Source organism: Stegostoma tigrinum, chromosome 34 (assembly GCF_030684315.1).
Source record: "Stegostoma tigrinum isolate sSteTig4 chromosome 34, sSteTig4.hap1, whole genome shotgun sequence".
In the NCBI taxonomy this organism is placed as follows: Eukaryota; Metazoa; Chordata; class Chondrichthyes; order Orectolobiformes; family Stegostomatidae; genus Stegostoma; species Stegostoma tigrinum.
Genome location: NC_081387.1, coordinates 12,094,302 through 12,110,555, shown reverse-complemented (window position 1 = coordinate 12,110,555; position 16,254 = coordinate 12,094,302). Strand labels below are relative to the sequence as shown.

At 47.2% G+C, this 16,254-nt stretch overlaps 1 protein-coding gene across 1 annotated transcript in view; it reads left to right on the top strand.

Annotated features, from left to right (window-relative positions):
- The window catches only part of LOC125446620 (flotillin-1-like), a 37,131-nt gene extending 21,464 nt beyond the window's left edge, over positions 1 to 15,667 (top strand). Inside the window, exons 5-13 of the mRNA XM_048520326.2 lie at positions 3,172 to 3,315; positions 3,542 to 3,661; positions 5,415 to 5,510; positions 5,661 to 5,813; positions 6,700 to 6,881; positions 8,097 to 8,142; positions 11,333 to 11,470; positions 14,308 to 14,472; positions 14,736 to 15,667. Of these exons, the coding sequence (XP_048376283.1) occupies positions 3,172 to 3,315; positions 3,542 to 3,661; positions 5,415 to 5,510; positions 5,661 to 5,813; positions 6,700 to 6,881; positions 8,097 to 8,142; positions 11,333 to 11,470; positions 14,308 to 14,472; positions 14,736 to 14,765 (1,074 nt within the window). The 3' untranslated portion in view covers positions 14,766 to 15,667. The remainder of the gene's footprint in view (positions 1 to 3,171; positions 3,316 to 3,541; positions 3,662 to 5,414; positions 5,511 to 5,660; positions 5,814 to 6,699; positions 6,882 to 8,096; positions 8,143 to 11,332; positions 11,471 to 14,307; positions 14,473 to 14,735) is intronic.
- Positions 15,668 to 16,254: the final 587 nt, after the last annotated feature.

Sequence of the window (16,254 nt, the reverse complement as noted above, 5' to 3'; positions counted from 1 at the left end):
GTATGACAATAACACAAAAAAAAGGTTGTGTGTGTGTTTGTGTGAGAGAGAGAGAGAGAATGAAATTAAAATGGAGTTGGAAAGGGAGCAAGTGAAACACCAGCCACTGCATGATTCATGTCTTTTGTAGCTTTGAGGGTGTTGGTGAAAGCCCCCAGCTCTCTCTAATTATCGATAAGCCACTTCCAAGTCCCCTGAGCCACTCATTAAAATGCCAGTTGATAATCGCTACCCACCAGTGGCAGAATAAGCACGAGAAAAATAAGGAAAGGAGCTGATTAAATTCAGTTGGAGATGCTGAAATAATGTGCTCCAGTCACTGTGGCACCTACGTTTCTCCAGAGGTGGGCCCCCTTCCCTAGGGGCACCCTGGCACAAGCATAGATGCAGGAAGGAGGGGATGGAAGATCCCCTCCGCAGCCTGCTGCCTGTGCCTGTTGATGGTTACTTGCACCACACCCACAAGGAGACTGTCTGACCTGCTCACCTGTCCTCTCTCCGTGGGTGCCCAGAGATCAAAAGCGCGGAGCTGAAGTGTTGGGGGGTAGAGAACCAAAATCCAGGTTTTTAAACTGGACTATAGATTGAATAATAGGGAGAGGGTGAATAGGCTGGGGTTATTTTCTCTGAACCGTTGGAGGCTGGGAGACCTTGTGGAAGTATTTAAAATCATGAGGGGCGTAGATAGGGTCAACGACCAAGGTCCATTTCCCCAGAGTAGGGGAACTCAAAACTGAAGGAGGTGGGCTTAAGGTAAGAGGGGAAAGATTTAAAAGTGACCTAAGGAGCAACTTTTTCATGCTGGGTGGTGAGTGTATGCAGTGAGCTGCCAGAGGTGGTGATAGAGACTGGTACAATTATAACATTTAAAAGGCATCCCGATGGGTACATGAACGGCAAGAGTTTGGAGGGAAATGGACCAAATGCTGGCAAATGGAACTAGATTCATTTAGGTTATACAGATGGGCATGCAAGTGTTGGACTGAAGGCTCTGTATCTGAGCTGTACAGCTCCGATTGCAGGCTTGGATGGCCAAATGGCCTGTTCCTGTACTGTATTATTCTTTATTCTTTGACTGTAATTAAACCGGTGGAGCAACCTGCAGACATAGTTCACAGGGTCTGCAGCACTGTGTAATAAACAGTTGGGCTGGGAGTCCATGAACCCCATCAAACTGATCACGTGGAACTGTTGCACACAAAACCCCCTTCACCCCAGATCCCAAAGGAGAGCAGGAGGAGTTCTGCATGGAGAGCCCCACTGAAGTGGGCCGCCCCCTTACTGTCCAGTGGAAACTGGAGTGCCAGAGCATGCCCAGATGACAGATAAAGAAGAAGAAAGCAATTGGCATGCAGCAGCAGTGGCTTGTACAGACATGCTTTGAAAGTCTGATCTGTACTTCCAGCCGTGCTTTTTTTTTTAAACAACCTATTGGGATGTGCTGTGACACACACCTCTGGCACAGATGGGACTTGGACTCAGACCTTCCTGTGACTCTACTGTTGCATTGAGTGCCATGGGAAAAGACCCTTGCTCTTGATATTTTTCAGTCAGCCTGTCAGAGATGTTATTACACGTCTCTGGAGTAGGTGGGACTTTATTTGGACTACCTGGCCAAGAGGTGAGGACACTACTGCAGCATACATTCCAACAAGTTTTGCCTGCTTACCCTAAAGCAGTTTGCCCTTGAATGGGCTTGCGCTTCCTACACTGACAAGTGCCCAGGTCCTGTGTAAAGATTGTGACGAAGGGAAAGGGTAGACAGTGCTTTAAAAGGCAGTGTTCCTTCCCTGGCAGTGTCGACCTCACTTTTGTGTTTAAGTCTCTGGCTTGGAACTTGAGCCCAGAACTGTCTATCTCTGACAGGCTTGCTGCCAACTGTTCCATTCAAGCCAGTGCCTGCAGTGGTGAATAATGATTTGATTTCCTAGAGACTGTGTCTCTTGAGGAATCTCTCTACATTAATGGCCTTTATGCTTTGTTAATGGGTTCTCCTGCCTGATGTGAAAGCAGAATTAAGATTGATGTGGGAAGCCTGGTGGTGCTTTTGGTGCCATTTGAAAGTAAAATCATCCCTCAGCTGCATTTCCCGTAATGTAACATTTAAACTGATTCCGTTCTGAACTCCACCCCCACCCCCTCCAACAATGTCTAAGAGTCAGCGCGGGGCCAATACCTCCCCTCACCCTGGTCTGGGATAGCAGAAGGAGCTGTCATGTGTTCTCAAAGTCGAGACGGACCCTGGTCCTTCACTGGACTCAAACCCTTTTCCGATCATCATCTCCTGTTTTGTTACAGAATGTGAACAGGTCAAAGTCCTTTCTGATGCCACCGCTATGCAGCGTCCTGAACTGTTTTGGCCCGCACAGCCCTGGACTTTCCTCTGAACCTCCCCGAGTGCTTACTGAAATTTGCTGTGCAGGCAGTTCTGGCGAACACCAGCTCATTGAGTTTGCAATAAGTGTTCAGTGTGTCGTCACTCATCCTCAACATCCAAACAAGACCCAAATCTCCAACGTTTCATTGATTCCTTGCAGAGTGTGTAATCTGTTAACAACATCAGTTGATAGGCTAATTGGACGAAAAGGCTGGTAGGATCTCAGGGGTATTAAAAATTGGACAGTTGGCCAAGATTGTTTGGATAAGATTTCTGCACAGTACAAACATGTTAATCACTCTAATCTGCCCAGGAACGGGTTTATTACTCTAATCTGTGCAGCAGGAATGAATTGGAAGGGGTTTGAACTTTGGAGAATCTGTTTCATGGATTTTTCAGGAAAGCGTGCCATCCATTCAGATCTGTAAAATGGGAGTGGTTGTGATTTATTGCAGTATGTCCGGCAGGAATGAACAGTCAGGGATTTGATGCATCAGAATCCGTTCCTAGGAGTGAACGGAAAAGTATTTAATTTACTTTTTAAAAGGTAGGGATTACAGGGTGATAGGGGAGACTGAATGTGAAGAGATTCAATCTGGTAGGAAGGTGTGGAATGGCCTTGCTACTTTGCGATTAGCCATTTTACCAACATCTTCTGTTTGCCGTGAGCTTTGTAAACTTTGTTCCTGCCCGGTTTAGATTTGACATTTTGTTTCTTCCCCCTCCTGTGGAGCTGATCCGTTTTCAGTCTAACTGAGTTCAGCCTCCTCCTGAGTGACCTCTTCCTGTTCCAGGTGAAGATCCAGGGGCAGAATAAGGAGATGCTGGCTGCTGCCTGCCAGATGTTCCTGGGCAAGTCGGAAACGGAAATCGGGCAGATCGCCCTCGAGACGCTGGAGGGTCACCAGAGAGCCATCATGGCGCACATGACAGTGGAGGTAGGATTGATCTGTCCTGGTCTTGCCCAGCCCTGACCTTGCGCCTCTTCTCCGTTCAGATGACTCTTGGGTGGGCGAAGGAGCCAGGTGGTACGACGGGCTCAAAAACCCAGCCTCAGCCCTGCCTCACCCTGGGGGAGGTGGGGGTGCTGGGACTTTTCAAGAGACTTGCGGCTGCCACTTCGTTTTCCCTCGATTGTCACCGATGTTGCTGTTCTCTTCCTAGGAGATCTACAAAGACCGGAAGAAGTTTTCGGAGCAGGTGTTCAAAGTGGCATCTTCCGACCTGGTCAATATGGGCATCGGGGTGGTCAGTTACACTTTGAAGGACATCCACGATGACCAGGTAAAGGCCTCGGGGTGGGAGTGGTCCTAATTAATGCCCTTCAACAAGCCTACTGTGCGTCAGTGTTGAGGGAGGAGTGCATTACTCATCCAGTATATACTCACTGTGATGTACCCCTCACCTGTAATGTTGTCTCCTGTATTCTGTCTGTGTGATGTACCCCTCACCTGTAATGTTGTCTCCTGTATTCTGTCTGTGTGATGTACCCCTCACCTGTAATGTTGTCTCCTGTATTCTGTCTGTGTGATGTACCCCTCACCTGTAATGTTGTCTCCTGTATTCTGTCTGTGTGATGTACCCCTCACCTGTAATGTTGTCTCCTGTATTCTGTCTGTGTGATGTACCCCTCACCTGTAATGTTGTCTCCTGTATTCTGTCTGTGTGATGTACCCCTCACCTGTAATGTTGTCTCCTGTATTCTGTCTGTGTGATGTACCCCTCACCTGTAATGTTGTCTCCTGTATTCTGTCTGTGTGATGTACCCCTCACCTGTAATGTTGTCTCCTGTATTCTGTCTGTGTGATGTACCCCTCACCTGTAATGTTGTCTCCTGTATTCTGTCTGTGTGATGTACCCTTCACCTGTAATGTTGTCTCCTGTATTCTGTCTGTGTGATGTACCCCTCACCTGTAATGTTGTCTCCTGTATTCTGTCTGTGTGATGTACCCCTCACCTGTAATGTTGTCTCCTGTATTCTGTCTGTGTGATGTACCCCTCACCTGTAATGTTGTCTCCTGTATTCTGTCTGTGTGATGTACCCCTCACCTGTAATGTTGTCTCCTGTATTCTGTCTGTGTGATGTACCCCTCACCTGTAATGTTGTCTCCTGTATTCTGTCTGTGTGATGTACCCCTCACCTGTAATGTTGTCTCCTGTATTCTGTCTGTGATGTACCCCTCACCTGTAATGTTGTCTCCTGTATTCTGTCTGTGTGATGTACCCCTCACCTGTAATGTTGTCTCCTGTATTCTGTCTGTGTGATGTACCCCTCACCTGTCATGTTGTCTCCTGTATTCTGTCTGTGTGATGTACCCCTCACCTGTCATGTTGTCTCCTGTATTCTGTCTGTGTGATGTACCCCTCACCTGTCATGTTGTCTCCTGTATTCTGTCTGTGTGATGTACCCCTCACCTGTCATGTTGTCTCCTGTATTCTGTCTGTGTGATGTACCCCTCACCTGTCATGTTGTCTCCTGTATTCTGTCTGTGTGATGTACCCCTCACCTGTAATGTTGTCTCCTGTATTCTGTCTGTGTGATGTACCCCTCACCTGTAATGTTGTCTCCTGTATTCTGTCTGTGTGATGTACCCCTCACCTGTCATGTTGTCTCCTGTATTCTATCTGTGTGATGTACCCCTCACCTGTCATGTTGTCTCCTGTATTCTGTCTGTGTGATGTACCCCTCACCTGTCATGTTGTCTCCTGTATTCTGTCTGTGTGATGTACCCCTCACCTGTCATGTTGTCTCCTGTATTCTGTCTGTGTGATGTACCCCTCACCTGTCATGTTGTCTCCTGTATTCTGTCTGTGTGATGTACCCGTTGCACTCTCCAGCACAATCCATTAGCATTTGGCAGCATTGCAATAACTTGTTTGGAGGAGAGGAATTGTCCCCCTCGCCCAGATTCCCTAAACCGGACCCTTTTGTGTTTTTTAAACATTTTTAAGAACCTGAGGGTGTTTATTCCGCCGTTGACTCTTTGTTTTCAAGGTATCTGGCCAGTAGTTGTAATGGTCCTCCCTGTCTCTACAGGGTTACCTGCATTCGCTGGGGAAATCCCGCACTGCCCAAGTGCAGCGTGATGCCCGAATCGGAGAGGCTGAGGCGAAGCGAGACTCTGGCATCAAGGTATCTGGGTGTCGTGCCTTTGGGGAGAGTTGGTGAAGGAGCATGAGGGAGGGGTATGGGGGAAATGCCTTCTCCTGCAGCTGGAGGTGAGTGACAATGTGAGTGATCCTTTGAAACCTTCCTCCCTCTCTCCCTCCCTCCCCCACACAGGAAGCGAAGGCCCAGCAGCAGAAAGTCTCAGCACAGTACGTGAACGAGATCGAGGTGGCCAAAGCTCAGCGTGATTACGAGCTGAAGAAAGCCGTTTACGACACGGAGGTGAACACCAAGAAAGCCACTTCCGACCTGGCCTACCAACTGCAGGTCAGTGAGGTTAGAAGTCAGAGGCTACACAGAGCTGCCTCAACAATAGCTGGTTGTGGCCGAGGGCTCGGGAGTTTGGGCAGACCTGGCCTACTCCCTGCGGTTCACGGGTCAGGCAGGCTCAGCCCACCGACTGCAGGTCAGCAGGGGCTTCAGGTCATTTCGGCCTTCCCTGTCAACTCCAGGTTTCTGGAGTCTGGAAGGCCTGTCTAACTGACTGCAGCTCATTGAGGTTGGGAAGGAATTAAGGGTCAGGCAGGTTTGCACCCCAACAAGTGTGTTAGGGGTCAGCCAGGCTAGGCTTCCTGATTGAAGATCTGTGGGGTCAGGGGTCAGGCAGGCTTGGCCTATTGACTGATTGAGTGTCAGGAGTTGGAATGGGTGTGTCTGCCTGTGCGGGGTTTGCATGTTCTCCCTGTGTTTTCTCACCCTCACCCTCACCCTCACCCTCACCCTCACCCTCACCCTCACCCTCACCCTCACCCTCACCCTCACCCTCACCCTCACCCTCACCCTCACCCTCACCCTCACCCTCCCCCCACACACACCATAGTCCAAAGATGTGCAACTTGGGTGGGATTGGCCATGCTGAGTTGCTCCTTAAAGTGCAGCAATGTGCAGGCTTAGGTAGGTTAGCCACGGGAAATGCCAGGTTCAGGGGATAGGATCGGGATGCTTATCGGAGGGTGGTGCACACTGGATTGGCCTCATGGTTTCTTCTCACACTCTGGGGATTCTGAGAGGTAATGAGGACCAGGGATCAGGTTGTTTGAATAGTTGGCGAGCTGTGCCATTGGGTGGAACTGGGGGCATAGAGCTGTCAGTGTCAGCTGCGATGGACGAGGTAGACATTAATCCTGTTCCCTGCCCGCCTCGTGCGCCACAGGTTGCCAAGACCAAGCAGCAGATCGAGGAGGAGAAGATGCAGGTCCAGGTGGTGGAACGTGCCCAGCAGATCCAGGTCCAGGAGCAGGAGATCCTCCGCAGAGAGAAGGAGCTGGAGGCCAAGGTCAAGAAGCCAGCTGAGGCCGAACGTTACCGACTGGAGAAACTGGCTGAAGCTGAGAGGTAGGAGCAATCAGTCAGAGATTGAAGGGAAAGCAGAGGAGGGCAGAGATTCGGGAAGGGTCTCGGGAGACAGGCACTGCGAGAAACCTTGAGCGCTCTGGGTAACAGAGATGGGATTGCGTTACTCCTCTTGCTTTGGCAGTCCCTTTGGATCCAGGTCTGGAACTTGCTTCCAGTCTAGTCTGACGGATCCTGAAATAGACAGTCAATTGAATGAACAACTCGCAGCGCCCCTTGCATCTGGGACAGGGGTTGCCGGAAGGGTTGCGCAGATTTGGCGTTAGGAGGTTTGTGCACTCTCTGTCCAAGACCTTGATGTTAGTCCCGCACATTCTCTTTGTTGTCTTCCCTGAATTTGGTTGGTGACAAGCTGGAGTCTACCGTGAGTTGGAGGGGGATGTTTGATGTCTTTGGTGCTTTTAGCTTCTTGCAAATCCTTGCTGCCGGAACTGATTCCTGGGTGAACAACTTGCACAGGGGCCTGGTATCAGCCACATGGACTCTTTACCCCATCCGGTGAGGTGGAGTTGGAGAGATTAGTGGCTTTATGCTGGTCAGGTTAATTTTGGAGGCGAAGTCACTGTTGTGTTGAATTACACCAAGTGCCTGAAGTGGAGCTGAGGTGCTCCAGTTAGCCAGGTACAGTGTGAATGAGACGGAGTGCGTAGTATGGGGTACAGTGGAGCTACTGAATGTACGCAGTATTGCTGGGGTTAGTGGAATCCCAAGTCAAGAGCTGGACAGTTTGCAACAGAGTGCCATGTGTGGGAGGAATGTTTGCAGTAGAAGTTTCTTCTTTTCCCCCCAATTCCTTCCCTCTTGCACATTTACATATCCATAAATGGTACAAAGTTGTAGAGACCCCCAGGGAAGGTAGTGGATATCAGTGGGTGAGTCAGGGGAGTTCACTTATGCCCCTAATGCTCCAGGGCATGCTCACCCGCTCTACATCAAACAGCATTGTTATGGGATCCTCTTCAGTCAGCTGAGAGGGCAGATCAGACCCAAGCCCCTTTGCAAACAGTACTCCTTCAGCACTTCTTGGTATTTACGTACACATCTCTGGAATGGGGACTTAAGTGCAGAGTTTAACATGAAGAAATGTTGCCTTTATTTTTGAGCCTGTCCGGGTGTGAAGTTGAGAGTTCTCAGTTCTGTTCTATCTGCCATGTCCTGTCTTTCCACTCTGATCCAACGGTGTCTCTTGCTCTCTAGGTTGAAGCTCATCATGGAAGCTGAGGCAGAGGCGGAATCCATTCGAGTAAGTCATTTTTTCCTGTTGTAGAGAGCCTTGCTCAGAAACCTGTGGATGTCTGTGTCCAGAACTGGGCCCAGTACCACAGATTAGCCTGGAGGGACATAAGTGTAAAATTGACCAGAATGGTACCAGAGCTTCAGGGCTAAAATTATTGGTAGCTGGATTACATGGGCTGAGTTTGTATTAATATAGCAGCTCTTCTGAAGAGTCAGCAGAGGTGCAATAAACCAGTTAACCTCTTTCAGTACTGCTTAACCATCATACTTAAACTGGTTTTCTTTTCACACAAGGAGCATGGGGTCATTGGAAAAAGCAGCAGGATTAGGCCATTCAGCTCCGAAGCCTGCACTGTCTCTGTATAAGATTGTGATTGATATGATTTTTATCTCGAATGCACATTCTCACTTAACGCTGATAACCTTTCACGCCCTTGCTTATCTGGAATCTATCCGACATGCCTTTAAAATGTTCGAAGGCTCTGCTTCTGCTGCCTTTTGTAAAAGACAGTCACAAAGATTCCTTGTGAGAAAAGATTTACAGTGTGTTGACTCCTTCCTTTCAACCCTTCTAGATCCTCCGATAAGAGGAAATTCACTGTCATGTCCACCCTTTAGAGCCTTGCTTGTTTCCATCAAGTCACATCTTACCTAAAATCCAGTGCGTGCACGCCTAGACTGTTCTCCCTTTTCTCATAAGAGAACTGGCTCATTTCAGATATTAGTCTAGCAAACCTTGTTTGAACTGCTTTCAGAGAATTTACATCCATCCTTAAGGTGACCAGTACTGAATGCCTGTACAACTAAAACATAGCCTCCCACAGCTTCCCTTGCGTAAGAAGATAATGTTCTGTCACTTCTAATTGCATCATAGAATACACCCTGCAATGTGGAAGCAGCCCATTCAGCCTATCGAGTCCACACTGTCTCTCTGCGAAGGGCATCCCACCCAGACCCATCTTCCTCTAACCCCGCATTTTTCCCCTGGCTAACCTAGTATCCTGCACATCCCTGGACACTGTGGGCAATTTAGCATGGTCAATCCACTCTAATCTGCCCATCTTTGGACTGTGGGAGAAAACCCATGCAGATATGGTGAGAATGTGCACAGTCTGCACCGAGAGTCACCTGAAGCTGGAATTGAACCTGGGTCGCCGGTGTGGTGAGGCAGTAGTACTAATCACTGAGCCACACCCGTGTTCATGCACAAAGACACCCAGATCCCTCTGTATCTCGGAGCTTTTCAATCTCTCACCATTTAGCTAAATTGCTTTTTATTTTTCCTGCTGAAATGGACAGTGTGACATTTTCCCACATAACACTTGTGTACCAGATGTTTGTCTACTCATTCATCTGTATCATTTTGTAACCCGTGTGTCCGCTTCCCAACTTATCTCTGTGTCATCAGTAAATTTGACAATGCCGTCTGTCCCTTCATCCTTGTTAGTAATAGTAAACCATTATTTGTAAACTCTATTTCACTATTATTTCTTGCCAATTAGAGAAAGACCCATTTAGATCTACCTCTGTGTCCTTCAGTCTGCTATACATATCAGTATGCCACCCTACACATGACCCTTTATTTCCACAGTAACCTTTGATATGGTGCCTTCTCAAATGCCTTCTGGAAACGTAAATACAGCATATTGACTGGTTTCCCCTTGATCTTCAATACATCTTACTTTCTCAAAGAACTCTGGCATGGGCTGAATGGGCTTCTGGCTGTAAAAGTCGGAGTCTGTTGTTTAAATATGATTTTCCTTTCACAAGTCCACACTGCCTCTGTCTGGTCACCTTAAATTTATCAAAGAGACCAGCTGTAACTCTTTAGTAATAGCCCTTAAGATTTTCCCAATGACAGATGTTAAGCTAACAGGCCTGTAGCTTCCTGCTTTATGTCTGCTGCCCTGTCTGAACAAAGGACTTACATTTGCTATTTTCCAATCTAACGGGATCTCCCACAAACCTGTGTACCAACTATGTCACTTGCCGCTCTCCTTAAACATTGGGATGAATCCATCAGGAGCTGGTACCTGGCAGCTCCAGCAATCCATTCAGTCCCACTCCTGTAGTGACTGTAATTTTCCAGAGTTCTTCCCTTTCGTTTCCTGATTTGTAGCTAGAGGCCTCCAGCCGTTATTCTTCGCCTCTCTGCTGAGGACTGATGCAAAATACTGCTTCAGTTCATCTGTTGTCTCTTTACTTTCCATTATTAATGTTTCAGGCTGACTTCTCAGAGGACCAGTGCTAATGTAGTTAACTCTTGTGTCATTAGAGGTCTGCAGCATGGAAACAGGCCCTTTCGCCCAACTTGTCCATGCCGCCCAGTTTTCACAACTTAAACTAGTCCCATTTGCATGTGTTTGCTCCATACACCTCCATACCCATCCCATCCAAATTCCTGTCTAAATGCTTCTTAAAGGACAAAATTGTACTCCCCTCCACCACTATTTGGGCAGCCCGTTCCAGACACTCACCACCCTCTGTGAAAAAATTGTGTCCCAACCCCTGACCCTTCTGTGTTTCTTCTCTCTCAACTTAAACCTATGCCTTCTAGTTTTAGACTCCACTATCGTGGGGAAAATCTGTTGGCTACCTTGTCTATGCCCCTCATGATTTTATAGCCCTCTGTAATGTCTCCTACACTCCAGAGAAAAACATCACAGCTTATCCAGCCTTAATGATGCTTTAAATACTGAGAGAAAGTCTTACTATCTGCTTTTATATTTCTTAGCTTTCTTTTGTATCCTAAATTTTCTTTGCTAGTACATTTTTAATCTTGACAAAAACAAAGTTGCTGGAAAAGCGCAGCAGGTCTGGCAGCATCTGTGAAGGAAAAAGCAGAGTTAACGTTTCGGGCCCAGTGACCCTTCCTCAGTACTGAAACATTTTTAATCATCTATTGCTATTATTTATATTCAGTCAAATATGAACTGGCATCTGTTTTGCTTTAGATTTTTATTTAAGTTTGGTATATTAAATGTTTTTAATCCCAGATCACTGGAGCTTTTCCAAATTAAAGTCAGGAGATTATTTTCCTTTAAGGAAGGAGATGGAGAACATGGGTTACATGTGGTAAAATGGTATAGACAGGCTATTATCAGAGGTGGGGAAAACATCTGAGCAGCTGCAATACCAACGCTGGGGGTGTTTTTGGCTGTTTCTGAATATATGCCATTGCTTTGCTTCCTCTGTAGGTGAAGGGAGAGGCTGAGGCCTTCGCCATTCATGCCAAGGCTAAAGCTGAGGCTGAGCAAATGATTAAGAAAGCAGAGGCCTTCAACGAGTACAAGGATGCTGCCATGGTCGATATGGTGCTGGAAAAGCTCCCTGAAGTGAGTGCTCTGGACGGCACGATATCCCCACCCTGTAGCTGCGGAATTGTGATGAGCCTGAAACTCCAATCTGGGGTGGTTGGGAGGGGGACTGTGGGTGGGGTTGGGGAGGGGGAGGGGTGGGTGTTAGGTATTTTTGTCTGATGTTCTGTAAATTCATCTCCCCCCCTTGCCTCCTTCGCAACCCTCCCACGCACCTCGTCACCATCGACACTACCACTGCTTAGAATCATAGGGGACTTTTTAAAACTAATTTAGTGGAGATATTGGCTTCGCTGGCAGGGACAGAATTTGTCGCAAATCCACCAATTGCCCTTGAGAATGTGGTGGTGAGCTGCCATCTTGAGCTGCTGCCATCCATTTACTGCAGGTTGACATGTGGTGCTGTTAGTGAGGGAGTGCCTGGATTTTGACCCAGTCACAGCCAAGAAATGGAGATGTATTTCCCAGGAAGGGTGGTGAATGATTCAGAGATGAACCTGCAGATGGCAATGTTGCCATGTAACTGGTGCCCTTCTCCTCGATGGAAGGGGTTGTGGGTTGAAAACAGCTGTTTTGGGAACCTTGTTGAATATCTGCTGTGCATTTTGTAGATGGCGCACTGCTGTGATTGAGTGTTAGTGGTGTTTATGGATGTGCTGACTAGCAAATAAGCTGCTTTGTTCTGGATGGCATCAAGCTTCTTGGGTGTTGTCGGAGCTGCACTCGTCTAGTCAAGTGGGGAGTATTCCATCACCGTCCTGACCTGTGCCTCGTAGATGGTGGACAGGCTTTGGGGATGCAGGAGATAAACTATTTGTTGCAGTATTCCTAGCCTCTGATCTGCAGTTGTAGCAACAGTACTCATATGGCTAGGTCCAGTTCAGTTTCTAGTCAACAGTAATACCCAGGATTGAGATATTGGGGTATTCAGTCACGATTATCGCCCGGTTTATCAGTTGCTGTTTTTGCTTTTTGGCACAGAAGTGTTGACACTTGGCCAATCTGTGAGACAGCTATCCCCATTTTGGAGCAGCACGGTGGCTCAGCGGTTAGCACTGCTTCCTCACAGCACCAGGGACTTGGGTTTGATTGTACTCTCGGGCAGCTGTCTGTGTGGAGTTTGCACATTGTGTTTTCCCCCCAAGCCCGTAAAAGTGTAGGGTAGGTGGATTTGTCATGGGAAATGCGGAGTCACAGGGATAAAGTAGGGGGTTGGGTCTGGGTGGGATGCTATTTGGAGGGTCATTGTGAACTTGAAGGGACGAATGGCCTGCTTCCACGCTGTCAGGATTCTATGATTTTGGTACTAGTAGGGGGAATCAGTAAGAAGCATCCTGTATGGTTGACACGCCTTAGTTTGCCTTGGTCATTTCTGGTGTCTCAGTTGATGCAAGGTAGTCTGCATTGTTCCGTTCCTCTTTTTTTTCCCCCAGCGTGCAGACTTCTTACAAGTTTGATACAACCAAGTGGCTTGCCAAACCTTTTCAGAGGCAGTTCAGAGTCGATCACATTACTGTGGATCGTGTATGGGCCAGGTCTTCTCCTGTGAACAAAGATGTTAAGGAACCATAGAGTCAGAGCTATACAGCATGGAAATAGATCCTTCAATCTGACTTGTCCATGCCGACCAGATATCCTAAATCAATTCTTTATTAATTCACAAGATGAAGGCATCGCTGACTAGGCAGCATTTATCGCCCATCCCTAATTGCCCAGAGGGCAGTTTAGTGTCAACCCACGTTGCTGTGGGTTTGGAGTCACATGTAGACTAGACCAGACCAGGTAAGGATGGCTGTTTGCTCCCCTAAAGGACATTAGTGAGCCAGGTGGGTTTTTACAGCAATTGACAATGGATTCGTGGTCATTACTTAATTCTTAATTTTATTGAATTCAAATTCTACCATCTGTTGTGGCAGGATTCAGACCTGGGTCCCCAGAATGTTACCTGCGTCTCTGGATTACCAGTTCAGTGGTAATACCACAAGGCCGTCACCTCCCCATAGTTCCATTTGGTCCATATGAGTATTTATTAGTTTGATCATCAGTTTCGTTTATTGAAAAATTCAAATGCACCATGTGCTGCAGTACATTTTTCAAAGCTGAAACCCTGGAATATTAGTCTAGCAATAACACCACAGTGTAATTATCTATCTGTCGTTGGATGGATACTGAAATGTTTCCTGGGAATGAGTCATTGAGTTGCTCAGCAGGGATACAGACCCCTTTGGCCCAATTTGTCTATCCCGACCAGAGCCTAAATTAAACCAGTCCCGTTTGCCAGCATTTGGCCCATATTGCTCTTAAACATTTCCTGTTCATGTAACCATGCAGATGCCTTTTAAATGTTTTTGTAATTATGCCAGATTCCTCCACTTTCTCTGGCAGCGCATTCCACACACGCACCACCCTCTGCGTGAAAAAGATGCCCGTCAGGTCCTTTTTATTTCTTACCCCTCTCACCTTAAACCTATGCTGTCCAGGTTTGGACTTCCCTAACCTGGGGAAAAGAACTTGACTACCCATACCTCTCACACTTTTATCAACCTCTGTGAGGTCACCCCTCATCCAAGAATGAGGAATGTCACGAAAGGAATGGACTGGGGGAGGATGTGATGTTGTTATGTCACTGCATTATTAATCCACATCCGACAGTAGAAGCTTCAGTTGGTTACAAAAGTAATTGTAGTGAAAGCAAGCCTTCACTGGGTGGTCACAAAACCCTGGTGTGATATTTTCATCCCCGCTCTTACAGTCCCTGTACCAAATCCTCATGGATGGAGGAATTTTTTTTGTGTGTGGGCCAAGGACAGGCAGCTGAAGATATTGCACTCATTACTTGCCGTTGTTTGATCCAGGTTGCAGCTGAGATCAGCCAGCCCTTCTCCAAAGTGAAGAAGATCACTATGGTCAGCAGTGGCAACGGGGAGCTGGGAGCAGCCAAACTCAGCGGTGAGGTGCTCGACATCATGACCAAGCTCCCGGACACCATTGAGAAACTGACCGGAGTCAGCATTGTCCAGGTGAGTAACAAGGGTGGGTGGGTCGGACACTGTCCTTTTCTCCCCGCTGGGACTGAGTGGGACAGTGAGTTGGGGACTGGGTGGGACAGTGACTCAGACACTGTCTATTTTCCCTATCCCTATGGGGTAGTAACTTATGTTCTGTGAATTTGACTGTCCAACAGCAGCTTGCAATTGAGAGTTTTGGGGATGAAAGTAGCGATGGTTTAATTTCTTAAATTCTCTTTCCTTCCACGTCTTGCTACTTCCCGTCCTGTGTGCAGGGATCCATGAAACCCAGCCGAATGTCCTAATATGGAGGAGCAGGCGAGAATGGATGGAAGTGATCTGGCACACTCCCCGAAACAAGTGAGGTCCGACAGGGTTAGGGTTCGGGCTTGGGACGGGGATGAATGGTGTTCCAATGTTGCATTGTATATTCACCTCCGTGTCATTGTTAGTCTGCATGTCTTTGTCAATTACCTTCATTCTCCTGCTCAATGTTGTTCTGTTGGTAAATCTCCATATAGAAGGAATCAGGACACAAATGGGACAGTCATCCTGTAGGTCTTTGTCACTGTGCGTCATTTTCCTGAATCATGTACCTCTTCCAAAAGGTCCTACTGTTCTAAATTGTGCATTTTATCGTCTGTGTCAATCTTGGTGAGCTGCAGTGATGCCAAAACATTTCGGCATTTCATAACTGGAATCAGTCTGACATAAGTCAGGGAGGCAGCTGTTTTCATGGCTGGAGAAACTGCAAGCTGCTAGCAATGTCATATTTTGGTGAAGAATTTGATGGGGAGGGCACAGACAAAACAAAAAATGTTTTCATTTTTTTGTGGTTTGAGTGGCAGTGCCTTAACTTAGAATGTTCGTGTCTCTGACAAGATCTAAATTTTAACCAGTTTACCCCATTCATTTGGAGGATTATCATCATGTGTCAGGACATGTTAACACAATCCTGTGAAGTTCACCTCAGCTCTTTGAAACAATCACTTGGTGAAAAGAAAAAAGGTCAAAACAATCAATTACTGTGTTAAGATAACTCCAAATAATGTTTCTTTTGTAATATGTTGTGTACATATTATGTAGAATTGCCCTGTTGCCTGATCCTTCAGTGTAGACATTTAGAAACACTCAGTGTTACTGACAGCGTTTAACATAATTGTCCAGCTGCCCTGACAAAGTGAAATAAAACATCTTGTCTGCCTCGCTTCTGGCACTTATTTCCTAGCAGCGGTGGGTAAGATGTTGTGATTTTCTCGCGCGCGCCCTCTCTCTCGCTCTGTAATTGCTGAGAAACAAGGAATATGCACATCACAGAAACTGTGTTCATATCCATTTGGAATAAGGCACAATTTGACTGACCCTCTCTGGATCTTGAAAGAGAGGAGGAATATAGGGAGCCTCTTTTTCCACAGCGGACTTTGGAGAGAGGCAGGAGCTGGGTTTTGATCATGACGTTGTAGGACGATAGGAACTGGAAGAGGGTGATTAACCCTTTGTGCCTGGTCTACTGCTCAATAAGATTTGACTAACTCCATTGACCAGCCTTTTCTCCCCCTCGTCTCTTAATAGCTCTGTTCAACAGAAATCTGTCAATTCCCATTTCAGAAATAGCAATTGGCCCAGCACCAAAATCCCAACTGCCTTTCCTGCTCTGCTGCTTGGCCTGCTGTGTTCATCTAGCTCTACGCCGTGTTATCTCTGATTCCCCAGTATCGGCAGTTCCTACTATCTCTGCCTTTTACCAGCACTTGTTTATCCCTAACTTCACCCCTGAAGTGCTCTCTGCATCAT